A 23,080-nucleotide genomic window follows, 5' to 3' on the forward strand; every position below is an offset into this window, starting at 1 on the left:
AGAAAATCCCATCATAGTCTATGGGATTTACTAATATCCGTATTAATCCGTTATTGATAACGGACGTTAGTTTGTTACGGAAGATAGTTACGGAAGAAATAGTTCATGAACTATTTCTTCCGTAACTATCTTCCGTAACAAACTAACGTCCGTTATCAATAACGGACTATAACGCATTACAGCGGATATTAGTAAATCCCATAGACTATAATGGGATTTTCTAACGGACGTATAGGATTTTGTTACTGCCATTTTCAGCTGATTTTCACACGGATCTTCCTACGGATGTTTAAAAACGGAGGATCTTGTAGTGTAAAAGCAGCCTTAGCCACGGGTCCCGGTCATTGTTAGAGGCCAGGCCCGACCCGCTATACCACGCTGTAGCCCCGCATTATAGAAAGGGAGCGGACTCAGGGCGTACAGGTATGCCCTGGGTCCTTAAGAGGTTAAGTACATCTGTCAGTTTTCTGGATTATGTATATCTGTTCTGCTTTAAAACCCCTTAACGACACAGGATGTATATTTACGTTCTGCGCCGGCTCCCGATATGTTTCATACCCGGCAGGTCCCGGTTGCTATCAGCAACCAGGACCCACGGCTAATACTGGACATCGCCGATCAGGCTGATGTCCGGTATTAACCTTTTAGACACCGCGATCAAAGTTGATCTCACGTCTAAAACTGGAGAAAACTGTTGCCGGTTAGCTCAGTAGGCTGTTCGGGATCACCGCGGTGACATCGCAGCATCCTGAACAGCTGAGAAGACAGTGGGGAGCTTCTTACCTTGCTTCCCGCTGTCCGATCGTTGCTCTGATGCTACATGCCTGAGATCCAGGCTGGAGCAGCAGAGCACCGATAACACTGATCAATGCTATGCTACGGCATAGCATTGTTTAGTGTATGTAATCTAAGGATTGCATGTAATAGTCCCCTATGGGGACTAAAAAAAGTAAAAAGAAAAAAAAAGTTAATAAATGTGATTTAACCCCTTCAGTAATAAAAGTTTGAATCACCTCCCTTAAATAAAAATAAACATATGTGGTATCTCCACGTGCATAAATGTCCAAACTATAAAAATATAATGTTAATTAAACCGCACAGTCAATGGCATACACGGAAAAAAAATCCAAAGTCCAAAATTGTGTATTTTTGGTCACTTTGAATACCCTTAAAAAACGTATAAAAAGCGATAAAAAAAGTCCCATAAAAACAAAAATGGTACCGATAAAAACTTCAAATCACAGCGCAAAAAATTAGACCTCATACATCCTTATAAATGGAAAAGTAAAAAAGTTATAGGGGTCAGAAGATGACAATTTTACACATACCAATTTTGGTGCATGTAGTTATAATTTTTTTAAAGTAGTAAAATAAAACCAATATAAACGAGGTATCCTTGTAACCAGATGGATCTACAGAAATATTTGGTGTCATTTTTATCGAAAAGTGTACTGCATAGAATCGGAAGCCCCCAAACTTACAAAATGGCGTTTTTTTTCCAATTTTGCACCACAAATATTTTTTCTGGTTTCACCGTATATATTGTAGTGAAATTATTGATGCCATTATAAAGTACAATTGGTGGTGCAAAAAATAAGACCTCTTATGGGTCTGTAGGTGCAAAATTGAAAGCGTTATGATTTTTAGAAGGTGATGAGGAAAAAACGAAAGTGCAAAAACGGAAAAACCCTGCGTCCTTAAGGAGTTAACCTTGATATCTTAGTTTGTGTTCACACTGTGAGTCTTGCTTGTACCTGTGCTCTGTATTTAGTATCCTGGCCCGGAGTTTGGTTTTGTATTATTCCTGTTTGGTATCCTGATCTGTATTCCTCCATGTTATGGAGTTTGGCTTTTTCTTGTATCCATTTTTATAGAGTTCATGATTGCTGATCTTAAGTGTTTTTTGTACATGCACTGATCATAGTGTACAAGATTACTGATCTAAAGTGTCCTCTGTACATTACCATTGATCTATAGTGTCCCCTGTGCCTTATCACTGATCTGTGTCCTCTGAACTAGTATCTGTTTATGTTTAGTGTTCTGTGTCCAGTGTGAACAGTGTTCTATGTTTCCTGACCTGTTTAGTGTTTTACATTCAGTTCATCTGTTCATCCCCTGCATCTCCTGGTTATTGCTGTATACTTATTCCATATCTTGTCTTGTTCATTTATTCATATCTGCCATTTATCTTGATTCCGGTTTCTGAACTGTATGTTAGTACACTATATCCTGCCCTGTTTGTATATTTATATCCTGTTTGGTTTATCTGGTTGTTTGGTTGTTTTCCCGTTACGTTTTCGACTTGTCCCCGACTATGTACAGTATTATTTGTGTACCTTTACGCCCAATGAACTTTAGCGCAGGAAGGGACTGGCACCGTGGTTGTGGATCCGCTGTTTAGGGCGGATGGGCAAGTAGGCAGGGAGAGTGTTTCTAGGGACATCTTTGGGCTCACTCTTCCTGTCCACCCAGTCGGTCATGACAAAATCTTAATCCTTCTAGTACTTATCAGCTCCTGTATACTACAAAGGAAGTTGAATTGTTGTTACGCCGAGCGCTCCGGGTCCCCGCTCCTCCCCGGAGCGCTCGCTACACTCTCCTCACTGCAGCGCTCCGGTCAGATCCACTGACCCGGGGCGCTGCGATACCGCCTCCAGCCGGGATGCGATTCGCGATGCGGGTAGCGCCCGCTCGCGATGCGCACCCCGGCTCCCGTACCTGACTCGCTCCCCGTCGGTCCTGTCCCGGCGCGCGCGGCCCCACTCCTTAGGGCGCGCGCGCGCCGGGTCTTTGCGATTTAAAGGGCCACTGCGCCGCTGATTGGCGCAGTGGTTCCAATTAGTCTGATCACCTGTGCACTTCCCTATATCACCTCACTTCCCCTGCACTTCCTTGCCGAATCTTGTTGCCATCGTGCCAGTGAAAGCGTTTCCTTGTGTGTTCCTAGCCTGTGTTCCAGACCTCCTGCCGTTGCCCCTGACTACGATCCTTGCTGCCTGCCCCGACCTTCTGCTACGTCCGACCTTGCTTCTGTCTACTCCCTTGTACCGCGCCTATCTTCAGCAGCCAGAGAGGTGAGCCGTTGCTAGTGGATACGACCTGGTCACTACCGCCGCAGCAAGACCATCCCGCTTTGCGGCGGGCTCTGGTGAAAACCAGTAGTGACTTAGAACCGGTCCACTAGCACGGTCCTCGCCATCCCTCTCTGGCACAGAGGATCCACCTCCTGCCAGCCGGCATCGTGACAGTAGATCCGGCCATGGATCCCGCTGAAGTTCCTCTGCCAGTTGTCGCTGACCTCACCACGGTGGTCGCCCAGCAGTCACAACAGATAGCGCAACAAGGCCAACAGCTGTCTCAACTGACCGTTATGCTACAACAGTTACTACCACAGCTTCAGCAATCATCTCCTCCGCCAGCTCCTGCACCTCCTCCGCAGCGAGTGGCCGCTTCTGGTTTACGCCTATCCTTGCCGGATAAATTTGATGGGGACTCTAAGTTTTGCCGTGGCTTTCTTTCCCAATGCTCCCTGCACTTGGAGATGATGTCGGACCAGTTTCCCACTGAAAGGTCTAAGGTGGCTTTCGTAGTCAGCCTTCTGTCTGGAAAAGCCCTGTCTTGGGCCACACCGCTCTGGGACCGCAATGACCCCGTCACTGCCTCTGTACACTCCTTCTTCTCGGAAATCCGAAGTGTCTTTGAGGAACCTGCCCGAGCCTCTTCTGCTGAGACTGCCCTGTTGAGCCTGGTCCAGGGTAATTCTTCCGTTGGCGAGTATGCCGTACAATTCCGTACTCTTGCTTCAGAATTATCCTGGAATAATGAGGCCCTCTGCGCGACCTTTAAAAAAGGCCTATCCAGCAACATTAAAGATGTTCTGGCCGCACGAGAAATCCCTGCTAATCTACATGAACTCATTCACCTAGCCACTCGCATTGACATGCGTTTTTCCGAAAGGCGTCAGGAGCTCCGCCAGGATATGGACTCTGTTCGCACGAGGCGTTTCTTCTCCTCGGCTCCTCTCTCCTCTGGTACCCTGCAATCCGTTCCTGTGCCTCCCGCCGTGGAGGCTATGCAGGTCGACCGGTCTCGCCTGACACCTCAAGAGAGGACACGACGCCGCATGGAGAACCTCTGCCTGTACTGTGCTAGTACCGAACACTTCCTCAAGGATTGTCCTATCCGTCCTCCCCGCCTGGAAAGACGTACGCTGACTCCGCACAAAGGTGAGACAGTCCTTGATGTCTACTCTGCTTCTCCACGTCTTACTGTGCCTGTGCGGATGTCTGCCTCTGCCTTCTCCTTCTCTACTATGGCCTTCTTGGACTCCGGATCTGCAGGAAATTTTATTTTGGCCTCTCTCGTCAACAGGTTCAACATCCCAGTGACCAGTCTCGCCAGACCCCTCTACATCAATTGTGTAAACAATGAAAGATTGGACTGTACCATACGTTTCCGCACGAAGCCCCTTCTAATGTGCATCGGATCTCACCACGAGAGGATTGAACTTTTGGTCCTCCCCAATTGCACTTCTGAAATTCTCCTTGGACTTCCCTGGCTTCAACTTCATTCCCCAACCCTGGATTGGTCCACTGGGGAGATCAAGAGTTGGGGGCCCTCTTGTTCCAAGGACTGCCTAAAACCGGTTCCCAGTAACCCTTGCCGTGACTCTGTGGTTCCTCCTGTAACCGGTCTCCCTAAGGCCTATATGGACTTTGCGGATGTTTTTTGCAAAAAACAAGCTGAGACTCTACCTCCTCACAGGCCTTATGATTGTCCTATCGACCTCCTCCCGGGCACTACTCCACCCCGGGGCAGAATTTATCCTCTATCCGCCCCAGAGACTCTTGCCATGTCTGAATACGTCCAGGAAAATTTAAAAAAGGGCTTTATCCGTAAATCCTCCTCTCCTGCCGGAGCCGGATTTTTCTTTGTGTCCAAAAAAGATGGCTCCCTACGTCCTTGCATTGACTACCGCGGTCTTAATAAAATCACGGTTAAGAACCGCTACCCCCTACCCCTCATCTCTGAACTCTTTGATCGCCTCCAAGGTGCCCACATCTTTACCAAACTGGACTTAAGAGGTGCTTATAATCTCATCCGCATCAGAGAGGGGGATGAGTGGAAAACGGCATTTAACACCAGAGATGGACACTTTGAGTATCTGGTCATGCCCTTTGGCCTGTGCAACGCCCCTGCCGTCTTCCAAGACTTTGTTAATGAAATTTTTCGTGATCTTTTATACTCCTGTGTTGTTGTATATCTGGACGATATCCTGATTTTTTCTGCCAATCTAGAAGAACACCGCCAGCATGTCCGTATGGTTCTTCAGAGACTTCGTGACAATCAACTCTATGCCAAAATAGAGAAATGTCTGTTTGAATGCCAATCTCTTCCTTTCCTAGGATACTTGGTCTCTGGCCAGGGACTACAAATGGATCCAGACAAACTCTCTGCCGTCTTAGATTGGCCACGCCCCTCCGGACTCCGTGCTATTCAACGCTTTTTGGGGTTCGCCAATTATTACAGGCAATTTATTCCACATTTTTCTACCGTTGTGGCTCCTATCGTGGCTTTAACCAAAAAAAATGCCGATCCCAAGTCTTGGCCTCCTCAAGCGGAAGACGCCTTTAAACGGCTCAAGTCTGCCTTTTCTTCGGCCCCCGTGCTCTCCAGACCTGACCCTTCCAAACCCTTCCTATTGGAGGTTGATGCCTCCTCAGTGGGAGCTGGAGCTGTCCTTCTACAAAAAAATTCTTCCGGGCATGCTGTTACTTGTGGTTTTTTTTCTAGGACCTTCTCTCCGGCGGAGAGGAACTACTCCATCGGGGATCGAGAGCTTCTAGCCATTAAATTAGCACTTGAGGAATGGAGGCATCTGCTGGAGGGATCAAGATTTCCAGTTATTATTTACACCGATCACAAGAACCTCTCCTACCTCCAGTCTGCCCAACGGCTGAATCCTCGCCAGGCCAGGTGGTCTCTGTTCTTTGCCCGATTTAATTTTGAAATTCACTTTCGGCCTGCCGATAAGAACATTAGGGCCGATGCTCTCTCTCGTTCCTCGGATGCTTCTGAAGTTGAACTCTCTCCGCAACACATCATTCCTCCTGACTGCCTGATTTCCACTTCTCCAGCCTCCATCAGGCAAACTCCTCCAGGAAAGACCTTTGTTTCTCCACGCCAACGCCTCGGAATCCTCAAATGGGGTCACTCCTCCCATCTCGCAGGTCATGCGGGCATCAAGAAATCTGTGCAACTCATCTCTCGCTTCTATTGGTGGCCGACTCTGGAGACGGATGTTGTGGACTTTGTGCGAGCCTGCACTATCTGTGCCCGGGATAAGACTCCTCGCCAGAAGCCCGCTGGTTTTCTTCATCCTCTGCCTGTCCCCGAACAGCCTTGGTCTCTGATTGGTATGGATTTTATTACTGATTTACCCCCTTCCCGTGGCAACACTGTTATTTGGGTGGTCGTTGATCGATTCTCCAAAATGGCACATTTCATCCCTCTTCCTGGTCTTCCTTCAGCGCCTCAGTTGGCTAAACAATTTTTTGTACACATTTTTCGTCTTCACGGGTTGCCTACGCAGATCGTCTCGGATAGAGGCGTCCAATTCGTGTCTAAATTCTGGAGGGCTCTCTGTAAACAACTCAAGATTAAATTAAATTTTTCTTCTGCATATCATCCTCAATCCAATGGACAAGTAGAAAGAGTTAACCAGGTCTTGGGTGATTATTTACGACATTTTGTTTCCTCCCGCCAGGATGACTGGGCAGATCTTCTTCCATGGGCCGAATTCTCGTATAACTTCAGAGTCTCTGAATCTTCCTCCAAATCCCCATTTTTCGTGGTGTACGGCCGTCACCCTCTTCCCCCCCTCCCTACCCCGTTGCCCTCTGGTCTGCCCGCTGTGGATGAAATTTCTCGTGACCTTTCCATCATATGGAGAGAGACCCAAAATTCTCTCTTACAGGCTTCATCACGCATGAAGAAGTTCGCGGATAAGAAAAGAAGAGCTACTCCCATTTTTTCCCCTGGAGACAAGGTATGGCTCTCCGCTAAATATGTCCGCTTCCGTGTCCCTAGCTACAAGTTGGGACCACGCTATCTTGGTCCTTTCAAAATTTTGTGCCAGATTAACCCTGTCTCTTACAAACTTCTTCTTCCTCCTTCTCTTCGTATTCCTAATGCCTTTCACGTTTCTCTTCTTAAACCACTTATCATCAACCGTTTCTCTCCCAAATCTGTTCCTCCCACTCCTGTTTCCGGCTCCTCGGACATCTTCTCCGTCAAAGAAATTCTGGCATCCAAAAAGGTCAGAGGGAAAACCTTTTTTTTAGTGGATTGGGAGGGTTGTGGTCCAGAAGAGAGATCCTGGGAACCTGAGGACAATATCCTAGACAAAAGTCTGCTCCTCAGGTTCTCAGGCTCTAAGAAGAGGGGGAGACCCAAGGGGGGGGGTACTGTTACGCCGAGCGCTCCGGGTCCCCGCTCCTCCCCGGAGCGCTCGCTACACTCTCCTCACTGCAGCGCTCCGGTCAGATCCACTGACCCGGGGCGCTGCGATACCGCCTCCAGCCGGGATGCGATTCGCGATGCGGGTAGCGCCCGCTCGCGATGCGCACCCCGGCTCCCGTACCTGACTCGCTCCCCGTCGGTCCTGTCCCGGCGCGCGCGGCCCCGCTCCTTAGGGCGCGCGCGCGCCGGGTCTTTGCGATTTAAAGGGCCACTGCGCCGCTGATTGGCGCAGTGGTTCCAATTAGTCTGATCACCTGTGCACTTCCCTATATCACCTCACTTCCCCTGCACTTCCTTGCCGGATCTTGTTGCCATCGTGCCAGTGAAAGCGTTTCCTTGTGTGTTCCTAGCCTGTGTTCCAGACCTCCTGCCGTTGCCCCTGACTACGATCCTTGCTGCCTGCCCCGACCTTCTGCTACGTCCGACCTTGCTTCTGTCTACTCCCTTGTACCGCGCCTATCTTCAGCAGCCAGAGAGGTGAGCCGTTGCTAGTGGATACGACCTGGTCACTACCGCCGCAGCAAGACCATCCCGCTTTGCGGCGGGCTCTGGTGAAAACCAGTAGTGACTTAGAACCGGTCCACTAGCACGGTCCTCGCCATCCCTCTCTGGCACAGAGGATCCACCTCCTGCCAGCCGGCATCGTGACAATTGTTCTTTTCTGTCTGACCACAGTGCTCTCTGCTGACACCTCTGTCTATGTCAGGAACTGTCCAGAGTAGGAGCAAATCCCCATAGCAAACCTCTCCTGCTCGGACAGTTCCTGCCATGGACAGAGGTGTCAGCAGAGAGCCCTGTGGTCAGACTGAAAATAAATTCAAAAAGAAAATAATTTCCTCTGGAGCATACAGCAGCTGAAAAGTACTGGAAGGCTTAAGATTTTTAAATAGAGCGCACAGAGCTGTGGGGAATGATGGAGAGGTGATTTATTGGGGGCAGTATGAAGGCCTAATGCTATATGGTTAGGAAACAAAGGAACAGAGAGGTGGAAGCTTGAGACGCGCTGCCGATATAAGATGCTAGAATAGTCAAGTTTCTTTCTTATTATGCACACACAACGCAATTCAGGGTATTAATGACGCTTTCATCAGGCGCGTCTCAAGCTTCCACATCTCTGTTCCATTGTTTCCTGATCTGATGCACGCCGGATCATCCAGCGTGGGAAGCCGCAGCAGCTGACTCCATCTTATCCATGTCAAACGTTTGTAAGTGTTGTGCCTGGAAATAGCACAACCACGCCAGGTGAGTGCTTTTCATACTCACTATTATATTCCCCACCACATTGAGGATTCTTCACAAGGAAGTGCTCCTGTGCATTTTTATGTCTAATACTATATGGGGGCAGTATGGGGTCTGCTACTATATGGGGCAGTATGGGTGCCTACTACTATATTAGGGCAGTTTGGGGTCCTTATGCTATATGGCGGCAGTATGGAGGCCTAATACTATAAGGAGGCAGTATGGAGGTCTACTGCTGTATGAGAGCAGTATGGGGGCCTACTATGGGGGGCCTAGCTACTATATGGAACAGTATGGAGGCAGTGTGGGGGGCCTAGCTACAACTGTATAAATGGGCATAGAGGGGGCCTAACTACTATATGGTGCATAGAAGTGGCCTAACTTCAAAATAGTAGATACAATATAGAAGATGTTGCAGGTGCATCACTGGATGTCAATGTAATCACTGGGTTGCAGAGCACTGACGTTTAGCTGTTATTCACCATTATATGGTCACTGCAGAAATATTGATTTATTGTATTCAGTAACAATAAAGCGGTATTAGTCAGGTATAAGGGTAGTGGAGGTCACGGTGTGGCGATATTATTTCTCCTTTTCCCTTACTGTTAAGCCATAAAACTAGCAGTGTGCACGTGTAGGTATTTCATTTTGTTTGGAGGTGCTGACAATTTTGTTTTTATGTACGGTCATTACTGGTAATATTGGTCTTGGTATACATTTTTTGTTCCTTTACAGCCTCCCCCAGTGAACCTTTGTAAGCCCAGCAACGGGCAGGCCTCCAGCACTTGGGCTGACTGAGGCTAATACGAAATTCCATAAAAATCCAGGCTTGAAAACAGGACACACCAAAGTCCCCAGCTGCTATCTTGGATTTCTGATACCTCCCTCAGCTTTTCTTGTATGAGATATACACTTCCATGGAGTCTAATAGACATAATCACTGTTTTACATTATGTAATAGTCTACATAATATGTTTATTATCAACATATTAAATTATTACAATTACATATTCTAAGAATTCTAAGAAATTTTAAAGGGGTACTCCGTCCCTGAGATATCTTATCCCCTATCCAAAGGATAGGGGATAAGATGTCTCACCGCAGGGGTCCCGCCGCTGGGGACCCCCACAATCTTTTATTCACCACCCACCTGTTTGAGCTTCACGCCGCGGTGCCAGCTCACAAACAGCCGGGTGGCAACTATGGGGCCGGAGTATCGTGATGTCACGACTCCGCCCCCATGTGATGTCACCCGCCCCCCAATACAATATTGTGGGGGTCCCCAGCGGCAGGACCCCCGCGGTGAGGCATCTTATCCCCTATCCTTTTGATAGGGGATAAGATGTCTCAGGGCCAGAGTACCCCTTTAAATATGCCATTGTGCTTAAAGGGGTACTCCACCCCTAGACATCTTATCCCCTATCCAAAGGATAGGGGATAAGATGTCAGATCGCCGCGGTCCGCTGCTGGGGATCCCCGGGATTGCCGCTGCAGCACCCCACTGTCATTACTGCACAGAGCGAGTTCGCTGACGTCATGGCTCCACCCCTCGTGACATCACGGCCCGCCCTTAATACAAGTCTATGGCAGGGGCGTGACGACCGCCATGCCCCCTCCCATAGACTTGTATTGAGGGGGCGGGCCGTGACGTAACGATGCTCCAGCCCCTGTACCGCCCATCATTACGTGCAGAGCGAACTCGCTCTGTGCAGTAATGACAGCGGGGTGCCGCTGCAGCAATCCCGGGGGTCCCCAGCAGCGGACCGCATCGATCTGACATCTGATAAGATGTCTAGGGGCGGAGTACCCCTTTAACAAGAATTCTTGATGGCGAGAATTACTTGGCAGACTTTACAGACTTCTTGTAATCTGAAAACAATGGAACCCCAACAGAACACAATGCTGATGTGAAAAAGACCCTAATTATATCCAGATTATGTGTTTGTCACTTACTGAGATTTCTAAGAATATGACTTATATAATAAAAAATATATAAATATATACCCTCATTGGTTCATCAGCATATCCTGGCTTCGATTCTCTTTCAGAACGTTTGGTCCGCAGAAGTTGCTTAGCCTGTTTTTCCGTGAGAATCGGTGATGCATCTACAAAAAATGGAAGAACCATTACTTTAGTTAAATCATTTACTAGTGTCTAGAAAACCTCTCAAACTCCATAATACCAATTCATCCACACAAGAGACAACATAATCTTCATTCAAAAAATTATTGTTAAACTAAGCGAATTCTGTTCAATTACTGATTCAGTTAATAATTAGTAGATTTAGCAAATCTTACTTGATCCTCCTTTTTTAACCATAAAAAAGCTTTCTGATACTGCACGATTTCAGTTCTACATTTTATGTTCTATAGTTTTTTGTGTTTTTTATTGATTGGTTGACACAAATGCTTTATATTTGCAAATGAATATTATCTAGGTTTCCAGTGATAAATTCCAGATTTTGATTTTGATTCATCACTGTCTGCTGCATCTTAAAGGGGTACTCCGCCCCTAGACATCTTATCCCCTATCCAAAGGATAAGGGATAAGATGTCAGATCGCCGGGGTCCCGCTGCTGGGGACCCCGGGGATCGCTGCTGCAGCACCCCGCTATCATTACTGCGCAGAGCGAGATCGCTCTGCACGTAATGACGGGCAATACAGGGGCCGGAGCAGCGTGACATCATGGCCCCGCCCCTCGTGACGTCATGGCCCGCCCCCGTCAATACAAGTCTATGGAGGGGGCGTGGCGGTCATCACGCCCCCTGCCATAGACTTGCATTAAGGGGACGGGCCGTGATGTCATGAGGGGCGGAGCCATGATGTCACGCTGCTCCGGCCCCTGTATCGCCCGTCATTACGCACAGAGCGAACTCGCTCTGTGCAGTAATGATGGCGGGGTGCCGCAGTGGCGATCCCCGGGGTCCCCAGCAGCGGGACCCCGGCGATCTGACATCTTATCTCCTATCCTTTGGATAGGGGATAAGTTGCCAGGGGCGGAGTACCCCTTTAAGCGTACCTGTCATATCACAGAAAAAAATAATTCCTATGTATGTTACTCACTAGGTCATGCAAATGATTTACATGTCTTTTATGTGTTTAACTGCAGGAGAGCTATACAGGTCTTCCACCAATAAAGCTCACTGCCGGACTGAACCTCTGTGCTCACTCCCTGCAAGTTCTTTCCACAGTGAGAAAGACAGGACAGGAGTGAGCACAGAGAAGTCCCCTCAATTACTGGACTTTGTCCCTGTCGGTGCTTCAGATGGGACAAATATGATGCTACAGCCAAACAGGATTATGTTCTGGGTAGTATGGGGACCCCTAGTGGTCTTTTTTATATAAGCCATGATTTCTATTAAAAGGAAATACCATTTTTTTTTATGAAGTATATTAGAAAGGTTAGAATTTTGCCAAGATGTACAACATTTTAAATCTGACAGTGCTCCTTTAAGTTTGTTAAGGGTGAAGCAGGATTAACTAGGCAAGGACCTGTAGAAGTAGATTTCGAAGTCTGGTCAGTAAAAGAGATGTGCCAAAATGTATTAAAGCGGTACTTAAAAGTAGCTGCCCCCGCGATCTCGGAAACAGGACCGGCTCTGAGTGAGGAGTGCGTACGGTAGACGGCACACACTCCATTGATTTTTATGAAAGCTCCAAAGAGACTATGAAGTCCAGCATTCAGGAATCATCGGTGCTCCCATAGAAATGAATGAAGCTCGTGCCATCTAGCGGTAGATGACACCCGCTCCTCACTGAGGGAGACAGGGATCTGATACAGAGATCAGCTACTTATCCTGTGGATAGGGGATAAGTAAATTTTGGCTGCAGTACCCCTTCTATTCCTTAATGATAATGGACAAAATTGTACATCCTGATGCGCTGGTACTTTGCGCACCAAGATGTATATTTACGTGTCATGCACGGCAGGTCCCGTCTACTATCATCAGCAGCTGGGGACCCACCAGTAATGGCGGACATCAGGGATCACGCTGATGTTCGCCATTAACCCCTCAGGTGCCATGATCAATACAGATCCCAGCATTTGTGGCAGTGCGCCGATTGTAATGGCTGATCTGATTGCCTGCGGCACAGTCATGGCACAGATCAGCCAAGATGGTGGCTGGAGGTGCCCTCAGCACCTACCTCTGCCGCTCTCCCGGGGTCTTCTGCTCTGATCTGCCTTCCAGCAGACCAGAGCAAAAGATTGCCAATAATACTGATCAGTGCTATGTCTATGCATAGCACTGAACAGTATTAGCAATCTAATGATTGCTATAGATAGTCCCCTATCGGGACATAGAGAGATAAATTAAATGTTAATTTTTTTTTTTTAAAGCCCCTCCCCCAATAAAAATTGCTGCTTTTTGGTCACATCACATTTCCCCAAAAATTTATAAAAAGCCATTAAAAAGGAACATATATATGCAAAAGTGGAATGAAAAACAAAAAACAGGTCATGCAGCAAAAAATGAGCCCTCATGCAGCCCTGTATATAGAAAAATGGAAAAGTTAGAGGTGGTCAAAATATGGCGATTTTAAACATACTTATTTTGTATAAAAAAGTTTGAGATTTTTTTAACAGCAGCATAATAATAGAAATGCATGTAATGGGTATCATTTTAATCGGATTAACAAAATAAAGAAAACTGAATTTTTACTCTAAAGTGTACAGTGTGAAAACGAAAACCAGACTATCAGGTGGATACACTACTTAAAGGGTACCTCTCATCAAATAAATTTTTGATATATTTTAGATTAATGAATGTTGAATAACTTTCCAATAGCATGTTAATGAAAAATATGCTTCTTTCTATTGTATTTTTCCCGATCAGTCCTGTCAGCAAGCATTTCTGACTCATGCTGGAGTCCTAAACACTCAGAGCTGCCAGCCTGCTTTGTTCACAGCCAAACAGGCTGTGAACAAAGCAGGCTGGCAGCTCTGAGTGTTCTCCTTTGTGAACAAAGCAGACTGGCAGCTCGTAGTGTTTAGGACTCCAGCATGAGTCTGAAATGCTTGCTGCCAGGACTGGTAGGGAGACCCCTAGTGGTCATTTCTTCAAAGTGGAAAATTAAATAGAAAGAAGCATATTTTTTAATAACATGCAATTATAAAGTTATTCTGCATACATTAATCTATAATATATCAAACGTTTTTTTGATGAGAGGCACCCTTTAACAGTAATTCTAATTGCAATGGCTACTGTGCCGTTTATACCTTAACAGCTTATGCTGCATCTCTGATCTTACAACCTCAGACTGTAGATAATGTTTTAATCATTTTATTGCAATCTTGTAAAGGTATATGCTGAAGGATTAACCTGGTTCACTATAATTATTTTTTTTTATATTAGTATCATCTTTTAACATATGATCTGATTTTATTGCATTGACACATCTGGGTGAGGCACAAGAGCCCTGTGTCTTACCAGACATGCTACACTTTTTATATTTTATTATTATTTATAAATACATATCTTATTGCTAGCTTGGTGTGTCCATAATCCATTTAATGTTGAGCACCAAATCTTTCTGTTTACTAATTTATTTTTGGTTTGGCCATACATTTTATGGTAAAATGAGTGATGTTATTACAAAGTACAATTGGTCACGCAAAAAACAAGCCCTCATATGGGTCTGTGGATAGAAACATAAAAGAGTTATGAACTTTAGAAGGCGAGGAGGAAAAATCGAAAAGCGTAAAAATAAAATGGGCTTGTCCTTAAAGGGGTACTCCAGTGGAAAACTTTTTTTTTATTTTTTTTATTTTTTTAATAAACTGGGCCAGAAGGTTAAACAGATTTGTAAATTACTATTTAAAAATCTTAATCCTTTCAGTACATATTAGCAGCTTTATGCTGCAGAGGAAAGTTTTTTCTTTTTAAATTTATATTTTGTCTTGTCCACAGTGCTCTCTGCTGACACCTCTGTCCATGTCAGGAACTGTCCAGAGCAGCATAGATTTGGTATGGGAATTTTCTCCTGCTCTGGACAGTTCCTTATACGGGCATCAGGTGTCAGCAGAGACAAGAAAAAAAACTAATTCAAAAAGAAAAGAATTTCATCTGTAGTATTCATTAGCTAATAAGTACTGGAAGGGTAAAGATTTTTTAATAGAAGTCATTTACAAATCTGTTCAGTTGATTTAAAAAAAAAATGTTTTCCACCGGAGCACCCCTTTAAGGGGTTAAAGTGTAGCTCTTAATACATATTTGTCCAATGTACTTTAATGTGAAGGGGTTTGCCCATCTCAAAGAGTTTTCCCCGATCCACAGAAAATTACATTACAGACTGATTAGTGGGGGGGGGGGGGGTCTAAGAACCGCTGGGATCCCTACAAATCACAAGAACGGAGGATATATGCCCCCCGGAACAAAAAAGAAAAGAAAAAACTCTTTATATCCATTTCTGTAAATTCTACACATAAACTAGTATTTTTGGAAACTGAAATAGACCTTTCTAACTGCTAGAATCCATTTGTATTTTACTCTGATTGTTTTCATATAATTATCCCAACCATCCTAAGCCTCTGAGTGATTTTCAGACCTTTAAGAAGCTGCCCAATATGTCAAGAGAGGACGGCTTGTTTACATAGCGACTACATTAGAAAATGAATGGACAAAAGTCTTCTTTCAGAGAAGTGTCTTCCTCATGGGAAATCAGATTGCACAGGACATGAGTGGAATGTCTTTCTATTTTAGCAGGGTGCTGCTACTCACAAACTCTTAGAGACTGACTATTATATGAGAGTGCACAGTTATCTTCTTTCACTGTATTTAGAAAATATCTATCACTGTGACTATCCAAAAAACAAGGCCCATACAGGTATATCCAAAAAACAAGGCCCATACAGGTATATCCAAAAAACAAGGCCCATACAGGTATATCCAAAAAACAAGGCCCATACAGGTATAGCCAAAAAACAAGACCCATACAGGTATATCCAAAAAACAAGGCCCATACAGGTATAGCCAAAAAACAAGGCCCATACAGGTATATCCAAAAAACAAGGCCCATACAGGTATAGCCAAAAAACAAGGTGACTGCAGCACTCAGAAGTGATTAAAGTGTAGCTTTATTCCATTCCAAAAAAGTGCAACGTTTCAGCCGTCCATATGGAAATCTCTTTCAACATTCGTAGTGTAGAGATAGAACTAGGATAGAGAGTGTGTCTTTTCTAGTTAATACATTTTTACCATTCAAGGCCATCATTTTGCACCATTCTTTTTTAATCATTCTGCATTTTTGCATATCAGAAAATGACATAATGTTATAATGTGATATAATTGTTTGTTTTTCTTTTATGTTTGTCTATCCGATTATGCCCTTCAATATACTTAGGCTATGTTCACAGCGTTGTAGAGCTCCGTTACAAATGCTGATGACAGTGGTGGGATGGAAGTTGTGACACCAGACACCAACGGAACCCGCCAGGTCCCAGGTCAAGGATAAAAACCTGACAGTCCCGTCATGTCAACAGAATCAGCTAACAGAGGTTCCTCACACTGATGTGATGTGAACATAGCCTTAAAGGAGTACTCCAGTGCATTTTTTTTAACCCTCTGTGCCCGGGTGGCCAAGAGAAACAAAACAAACTCTAACTTACTGTCACGAACCGGCAGGACTGGTGGTGGATCCTCTAGACCAGAGAGGCGATGGCACGGGCCGTACCAGGGGAACGGGGCCTAAGGGACTACTGGTCTTCACCAGGGCCGGAATGGACTTGCTGCAGCAGGTAGCCCGCAGGTCGTTCCCCCGAAAGCGGCTCGACCTCTCTGGCAGCCGATATGACGCGGTACACAGGGAGCAGGCAAAAGCGTAGTCGGACATAGCAGAGGTCAGGACAGGCGGCAAGGGTTCACAGGCGAGTAGTCGGAAGCAACGGGTTCGGCAACAAGTAAGGCAATACAAGGCTACAGGAACGCTTTCTCAAAGGCACTAGGGCACAAAGATCCGGCAAGGCAGGAAGGGGCAGGTATCATTCATAGGAAAAGGAACCAGAGGTCAGGAACCAGCGCACCAATCAATGGTGCGCTGGCCCTTTAAATTTACAGAAGCCGGCACGCGCGCCCTAGAGAGCACGCCGGGAGGCAGAGACCGTCGGCGCAGGGAGCTAGGAACTTGGTGAGTCAGATAGGGACGCGGCGCGTGAACGGGGACCAACCGCCACGGCAGCCGCGTCCTAGACAGAAGGGGACCCACGCTCTCGGTCAGCGCCGGGATCCTGAGGAGGGAGGCCGAAGGAGCGGACGCTCCGGTCCAGATGAGAGGGCCGGAGCGCTCGCTGTGACACTCACTTTCCTACGTTTCCTTTCATGTAAGCAGCCGGTGATACGCTGAGCGTGACGTGACTCTTCGACTTACAGGAAGTGGAAGAAGTTGGGGACCGGAGAATGGAACATCGATATCAGCGCAACGGGGGAACGTAGGAACGTGTGTTTTGCTTGGCAGCCGGGGCACAAAGGGTTTTAAAAAATGCACCAGAGTACTTATTAATTATGGCAGTAAATATAACTTTTAAATATGATATTTATAATTATTTATTTATATAAATAGCAGAAAGATGGCGGCCATCCAGATGGCCAGTCCGGATATGTATACAAGAAGTGGCAAGGGCCACAGGACAGATATATATATATATATATATATATATACATACCTCCACTGTATATCTATCTATCTATCAGGAATGGGCATGTCCAAGGCAAGTACTGAGTCCGCCCTCACTCACCATGCATTCGCTTCCTCCTTGAGTCAGCTGTGCTGTGCTGGGTCTCTCTATACAATCACTGCAGGCTGCTCTGTAACCCCGTCGTCTCTGTTTTCAGACAGGAGTCTGATAGGACAGGAGTGAGCACAAGGGAGTGCTAGTCCCACCCTCTCTGCCAGACTTTGCCCCAGCCTGTGCTTCAGCTTGGCGAGGATGATGCTGCAGCTGGACAGGATTATTTCTGGATGGTATGGAGACCCCTAGTGGTCTTTTTTTATGAAGTATATTGGAAAGGTTAATGTACTGCCAAGATGTACAACATATAGAAAGTTTTTGATTCTGACAATGCCTATTTAAAGGGGTACTCCACTGCTCAGCATTTGGAACAAACTGTTCTGAACGCTGGAGCCAGCGCTGGGAGCTTGTGACGTGATAGCCCCGCCCCCTCATGACATCAACTGGCGTGATGGCCAGTTGTGCAATAGCAGTAAAATAAAAGGGCTTACATTTGACTTGCATTGAGGAGGCGGGGCGTGACATAATGAGGGGGCGGGGCTATGAGGTCCCGAGCTTCCAGCGCCGGCTCCAGCGTTTGGAACAGTTTGTTCCGAACGCTGAGCTGCGGAGTACCCCTTTAAAGAAGCAATCTGATTGGTTGCTATGTGCAACTGCTCCACTTTTCCTTGGAAAAATTCTGATAAATCTCCTTCATTGTATATTTGTAGGTTATGTTCACTTTAACTACAGATATGTCAGTTATTATAATATCACTGTTGTTGACAGGATGACCAAAATCTAAGATGAGTTGGTCTATAAATCTAGAATTTTTAGAATGGGGCATAGTTATCAACACAATTGTACCAGCTTTCAGATACTGTCAGATGTCATATTGCATGCAATGGGATTTTTTTTGGGGACAGAAGGAAATGAGCTTGGTCTCTCAGCCTCTCAAAGAAAGGGGAACCCTGTTACATAGAAACTGAATACTGGTAAAGCACTCAGCAGTGCACCAGTATTAGTAAACATGCCTCAAAAGGACAACCCAAAAAGTTTACATAGTTATTTTTTTAGAAACTGAATTTACTTACATTAGTGCTTCTATATTTATGCAAATAAATAATTGATGTATACATTGGGCACTACCAGTTTGTTAAGTAAAACCTTATAATTATTCCAGGTCAAAATCCAAAAATTCATTAACATTTCCTATTGGCCTCCTTCTGAATTTTAAAAAATCCTACAGGAGGAAGGTTTGTTTTCACAGTATGTAGACTAGTCTATGAATGGACAAAAGTCTCCTTTCAGAAGAGTGCTTCATTGAGAACTCCGATTCCACATGACACGAATAGAATTTGCAATCTGTTGAGTGTGATGGAGACGCTCATAGTTTGTGTAAGAGTCCAACAAAACAAGATGGGCTATTTTACTGCAGAATGCCCCCACGCTGTCCCTTATTGTGTTTGCTTTGCCTGGTATGCTTAACAAGGAAAACATTATTCTAAATGTAAACTCATTTAAGATTGACAGCAAGCTAGTGTTTATGGGCGAAGACTCTCACTTTCTTACGGAATGCAATACAAGTTCATATTTTATATAAATTGAGGAACTGTTATGGTGCAATGAAGAGAACAACATTTGTCGGTCGGTGGGCATCTGACCACTGTGATCTCTAGAAGAATACAGAGGAGCTGTAGAAGAATACAGAGGAGCTGTAGAAGAATACAGAGGAGCTGTAGAAGAATACAGAGGAGCTGTAGAAGAATACAGAGGAGCTGTAGAAGAATACAGAGGAGCTGTAGAAGAATACAGAGGAGCTGTAGAAGAATACAGAGGAGCTGTAAGGAGACAAAGGGACATGACACATTCCTTACGCCACTGGAACTTCATACCTTAAAGGGGTATTCCAGGAAAACACTTTTTTATATATATCAACTGGCTCCAGAAAGTTAAACAGATTTGTAAATTACTTCTATTAAAAAATCTTAATCCTTTCAGTACTTATGAGCTTCTGAATTTAAGGTTGTTCTTTTCTGTCTAAGTCCTCTCTGATGACACCTGTCTCGGGAAACGCCCAGTTTAGAAGAGGTTTGCTATGGGGATTTGCTTCTAAAATGGGCGTTTCCCGAGACAGGTGTCATCAGAGAGGATTTAGACAGAAAAGAATAACCTTAACTTCAGAAGCTCATAAGTACTGAAAGGATTAAGATTTTTTAATAGAAGTAATTTAAAAATCTGTTTAACTTTCTGGAGCCAGTTGATATATAAAAAAAAGTTTTTTCCTGGAATACCCCTTTAACCACTTTGATCATCCATCGCTCAAACATTGCTGACATATCATAGTGAAATGCCATCAATGACCGTCAATTCTCTCTAAACCGGTGTTTTTCGGAGCACTTTTCCTTACATAACAGAAAGAAAACATTTCTTGTATATTGTAATAAACAAATCAGATTATTTGTAAATAAATATTCTGAGATCTGTTGCCAATTGATGCAGATGTAAAAGTATCCATCCTCATACTTCACGCACACATACATACCATCATTAAGACTTAGTACATTTAAAAGGTCCTTTCTATTATAATCTACCTACCTGTGAAAACTGTCAGAAGTAGCACAAAAGCCATGAGCGCGACAAAAAGCTTCATTTTGGCTCTTCTCCGTAGACACAGTTTTAGAAATGAACACAACTTATGAAGAATTAGACCTCTTAAAGACTCAACGTCAGCCAAATCCCCCCCCCCCCCCCCTCCTTTTTCCTGGCTGGAGCTTTTTTTCTGGTCTGATTTGGGGAATATGCGCAAAGATTCCAGGAATTTGCACAGTATGTGTAACCTGCTCAGTCAGCCCCAGAAGCAAACATTATTTGTCACTTCTATAGTTTTGGGGTTTCGAACATTGTTCATAACATGATACGTTTATCTGAAAGTATCCGATTGCTTCCTTTTAATACACTTTTTTGCCATTTTATAAACAGTATAGACTTTTTACTGCTACAGTCTTCAGGGATGTACTCTGCAAAACATGATGCGGTAGTCAACGGGGAATACTGGTGAAAGTGCAGGTTCTACTACAGACAGGATCGCGTGTTACATACAAATCAGATGGGAAAGCTTTCCTATGGCACCAGAAGGACCCAGCAGGAATTTGCAATAAGACAAGTGATAACTATGCTAGAAAAGAAAGAGCTTCTTGTAACTCTATATTGTAAATGTTGTCTGCAGATTATACTTATTTACAAACACTATGCAGTAGGGTATTGAAAAATACTTTAACGTGGATGACTTCAACTAGTAACTTCACTTTTATATCATTCTATATAATAATATATCATTATTTCATTCCGAGGTGTAAAAAGATTTGTGCAGTTGCTTTTTTTCCCTCATATTCATATTATTTTACATATACATGTAACAGTCGATGTATTGCCACAATATGGGCAAAAATCACTTTAACATAAAGTTAATATACAAATTGAAACAGTTTTTTAAATTATTGTTAATGTCCTTGCTTGGAAACAGTGAAGATTTGCCATAAACCTGTAGGGTTAAAGGGGTACTCCAATGCTAAGACATCTTATCCCCTATCCGCTGGGGACTCCCGTGATCTTTCACGCAGCACCCCGTTACCATCAGCCCCCGGAACATGTTTGCTCCGGGTCTGATGACTGCCGATCATGGGACAGGAGTATTGTGACATCACGGCTCCGCCCGCGTGTGACGTCACGCTCCGCCCCCTCAATGCAAGCCTATGGGACAGCTGTCACGCCCCCTCCCATAGGCTTGCATTGAGGGGGCGGAGCGTGACATCACACAGGGCAGAGCCGTGACATCACAATACTCCTGCCCCGTGATCGGCAGTCATCAGACCCGGAGCAGGGGCTGATGGTAACGGGGTGCTGCGTGAAAGATCACGGGGGTCCCCAGCGGCGGGACCCCCGCCATCAGGCATCTTAGCCCCTATCCTTGGGATAAGATGTCGTAACGCCAGAGTACCCCTTTAATAGTGGGGGGGTTCGCTGTTCTGGCACCATGGGAGATTTGGAAATGCACATGCCCCCCCGACTTCACTTCCAGCCAAATTCTCTCTTTTAAAGCCCAATGGCGCTCCTTTTCTTATGAGCCCTGTTATGCACACGCGGAGCACTTTAAGTCCAAATATGAGGTATGTATATACTAGAAATTGGGTTTTTCTCCTAGAACTTCTTGTGACCGAAAAAGACTTTCCTCAAGGGCTCAAAATAGAATAATATTATATAGATAGGGTAGGGGATTTATTATTCACTAAAAGAGCAACTAAAACAACAACCTACAGGTGTGGAAGACCACACAACAAAATGGTGAATATACCCCAGTTAGAAGTAACTTATGACAAGTATGATCATGTATAAAAATGATTTTATTGAAATATATAGTTTAAAAAATACATATATGTATATCTGAAATCACAGAATCAATTCATAAAGGGTAGTATAAAAATAAAGAATATATATATATATATATATATATATATATATATAAAAGAATAAAATATAAGGTGGATACTGGGGTGAGAAAGCCTGTATGCCAATAGAATAGGTGAAGAGATAAAAAAGTTCCTTGGGAAGTCACGATGCTAATAGTGAGCTGCAATTAATGGTTATAAATAAGTAAATTGATGATTATAAATAAATTAATGTCTACAGGGGTTGCATGCACAAGGTGAGGGAAAGAAAGGGGGGGAAAGGCGTCGTGCAGGATATGCACAAACAAAATGTGCAATACTTGTGGAATTAAATACCACGCAATGGCCGGTGAGGACAAACAAATATATGTGATAAAATTATTAATTAATAACCAAGGCAGAAAAAAAATAAGTAAAGCACAGCACTCAAGTGAGTTACAACAAGTGCAAAAAAATTACCGTGCAAGTGAAGTGGGCAAGGACCTGAACATGCAACCCAAAAAAAGAAGAATATTACCTGGGTCACCCAGTATTGTCACGATGCCGGCTGGCAGGTAGTGGACCCTCTGTGCCAGAGAGGGATTGGCGTGGACCGTGCTAGTGGACCGGTTCTAAGCCACTACTGGTTTTCACCAGAGCCCGCCGCAAAGCGGGATGGTCTTGCTGCGGCGGTAGTGACCAGGTCGTATCCACTAGCAACGGCTCACCTCTCTGGCTGCTGAAGATAGGCGCGGTACAAGGGAGTAGGCAGAAGCAAGGTCGGACGTAGCAGAAGGTCGGGGCAGGCAGCAAGGATCGTAGTCAGGGGCAACGGCAGAAGGTCTGGAAACACTGGCAAGGGACACACAAGGAACGCTTTCACTGGCACTAAGGCAACAAGATCCGGCAAGGGAGTGCAAGGGAAGTGAGGTAATATAGGGAGTGCACAGGTGATAACTCTAATTGGAACCACTGCGCCAATCAGCGGCGCAGTGGCCCTTTAAATCGCAGAGACCCGGCGCGCGCGCGCCCTAGGGAGCGGGGCCGCGCGCGCCGGGACAGAACAGACGGGGAGCGAGTCAGGTAGGAGAGCCGGGGTGCGCATCGCGAGCGGGCGCTACCCGCATCGCGAATCGCATCCCGGCTAGCAGCAGGATCGCAGCGCCCCGGGTCAGAGGACGTGACCGGG

General features: G+C 45.3%; 1 protein-coding gene across 1 annotated transcript in view; it reads right to left on the reverse strand.

Moving 5' to 3' along the window:
* Positions 1-20,191, reverse strand: part of C13H17orf67 (chromosome 13 C17orf67 homolog) — a 34,902-nt gene extending 14,711 nt beyond the window's left edge. The window contains exons 1-2 of the mRNA XM_056549599.1: positions 20,063-20,191; positions 10,765-10,865 (exon numbers count right to left, since the gene is read on the reverse strand). Of these exons, the coding sequence (XP_056405574.1) occupies positions 10,765-10,865; positions 20,063-20,117 (156 nt within the window). The 5' untranslated portion in view covers positions 20,118-20,191. The remainder of the gene's footprint in view (positions 1-10,764; positions 10,866-20,062) is intronic.
* Between the last annotated feature and the right edge of the window lie 2,889 nt (positions 20,192-23,080).

The sequence above is a fragment of the Hyla sarda genome, chromosome 13 (genome assembly GCF_029499605.1).
Source record: "Hyla sarda isolate aHylSar1 chromosome 13, aHylSar1.hap1, whole genome shotgun sequence".
In the NCBI taxonomy this organism is placed as follows: Eukaryota; Metazoa; Chordata; class Amphibia; order Anura; family Hylidae; genus Hyla; species Hyla sarda.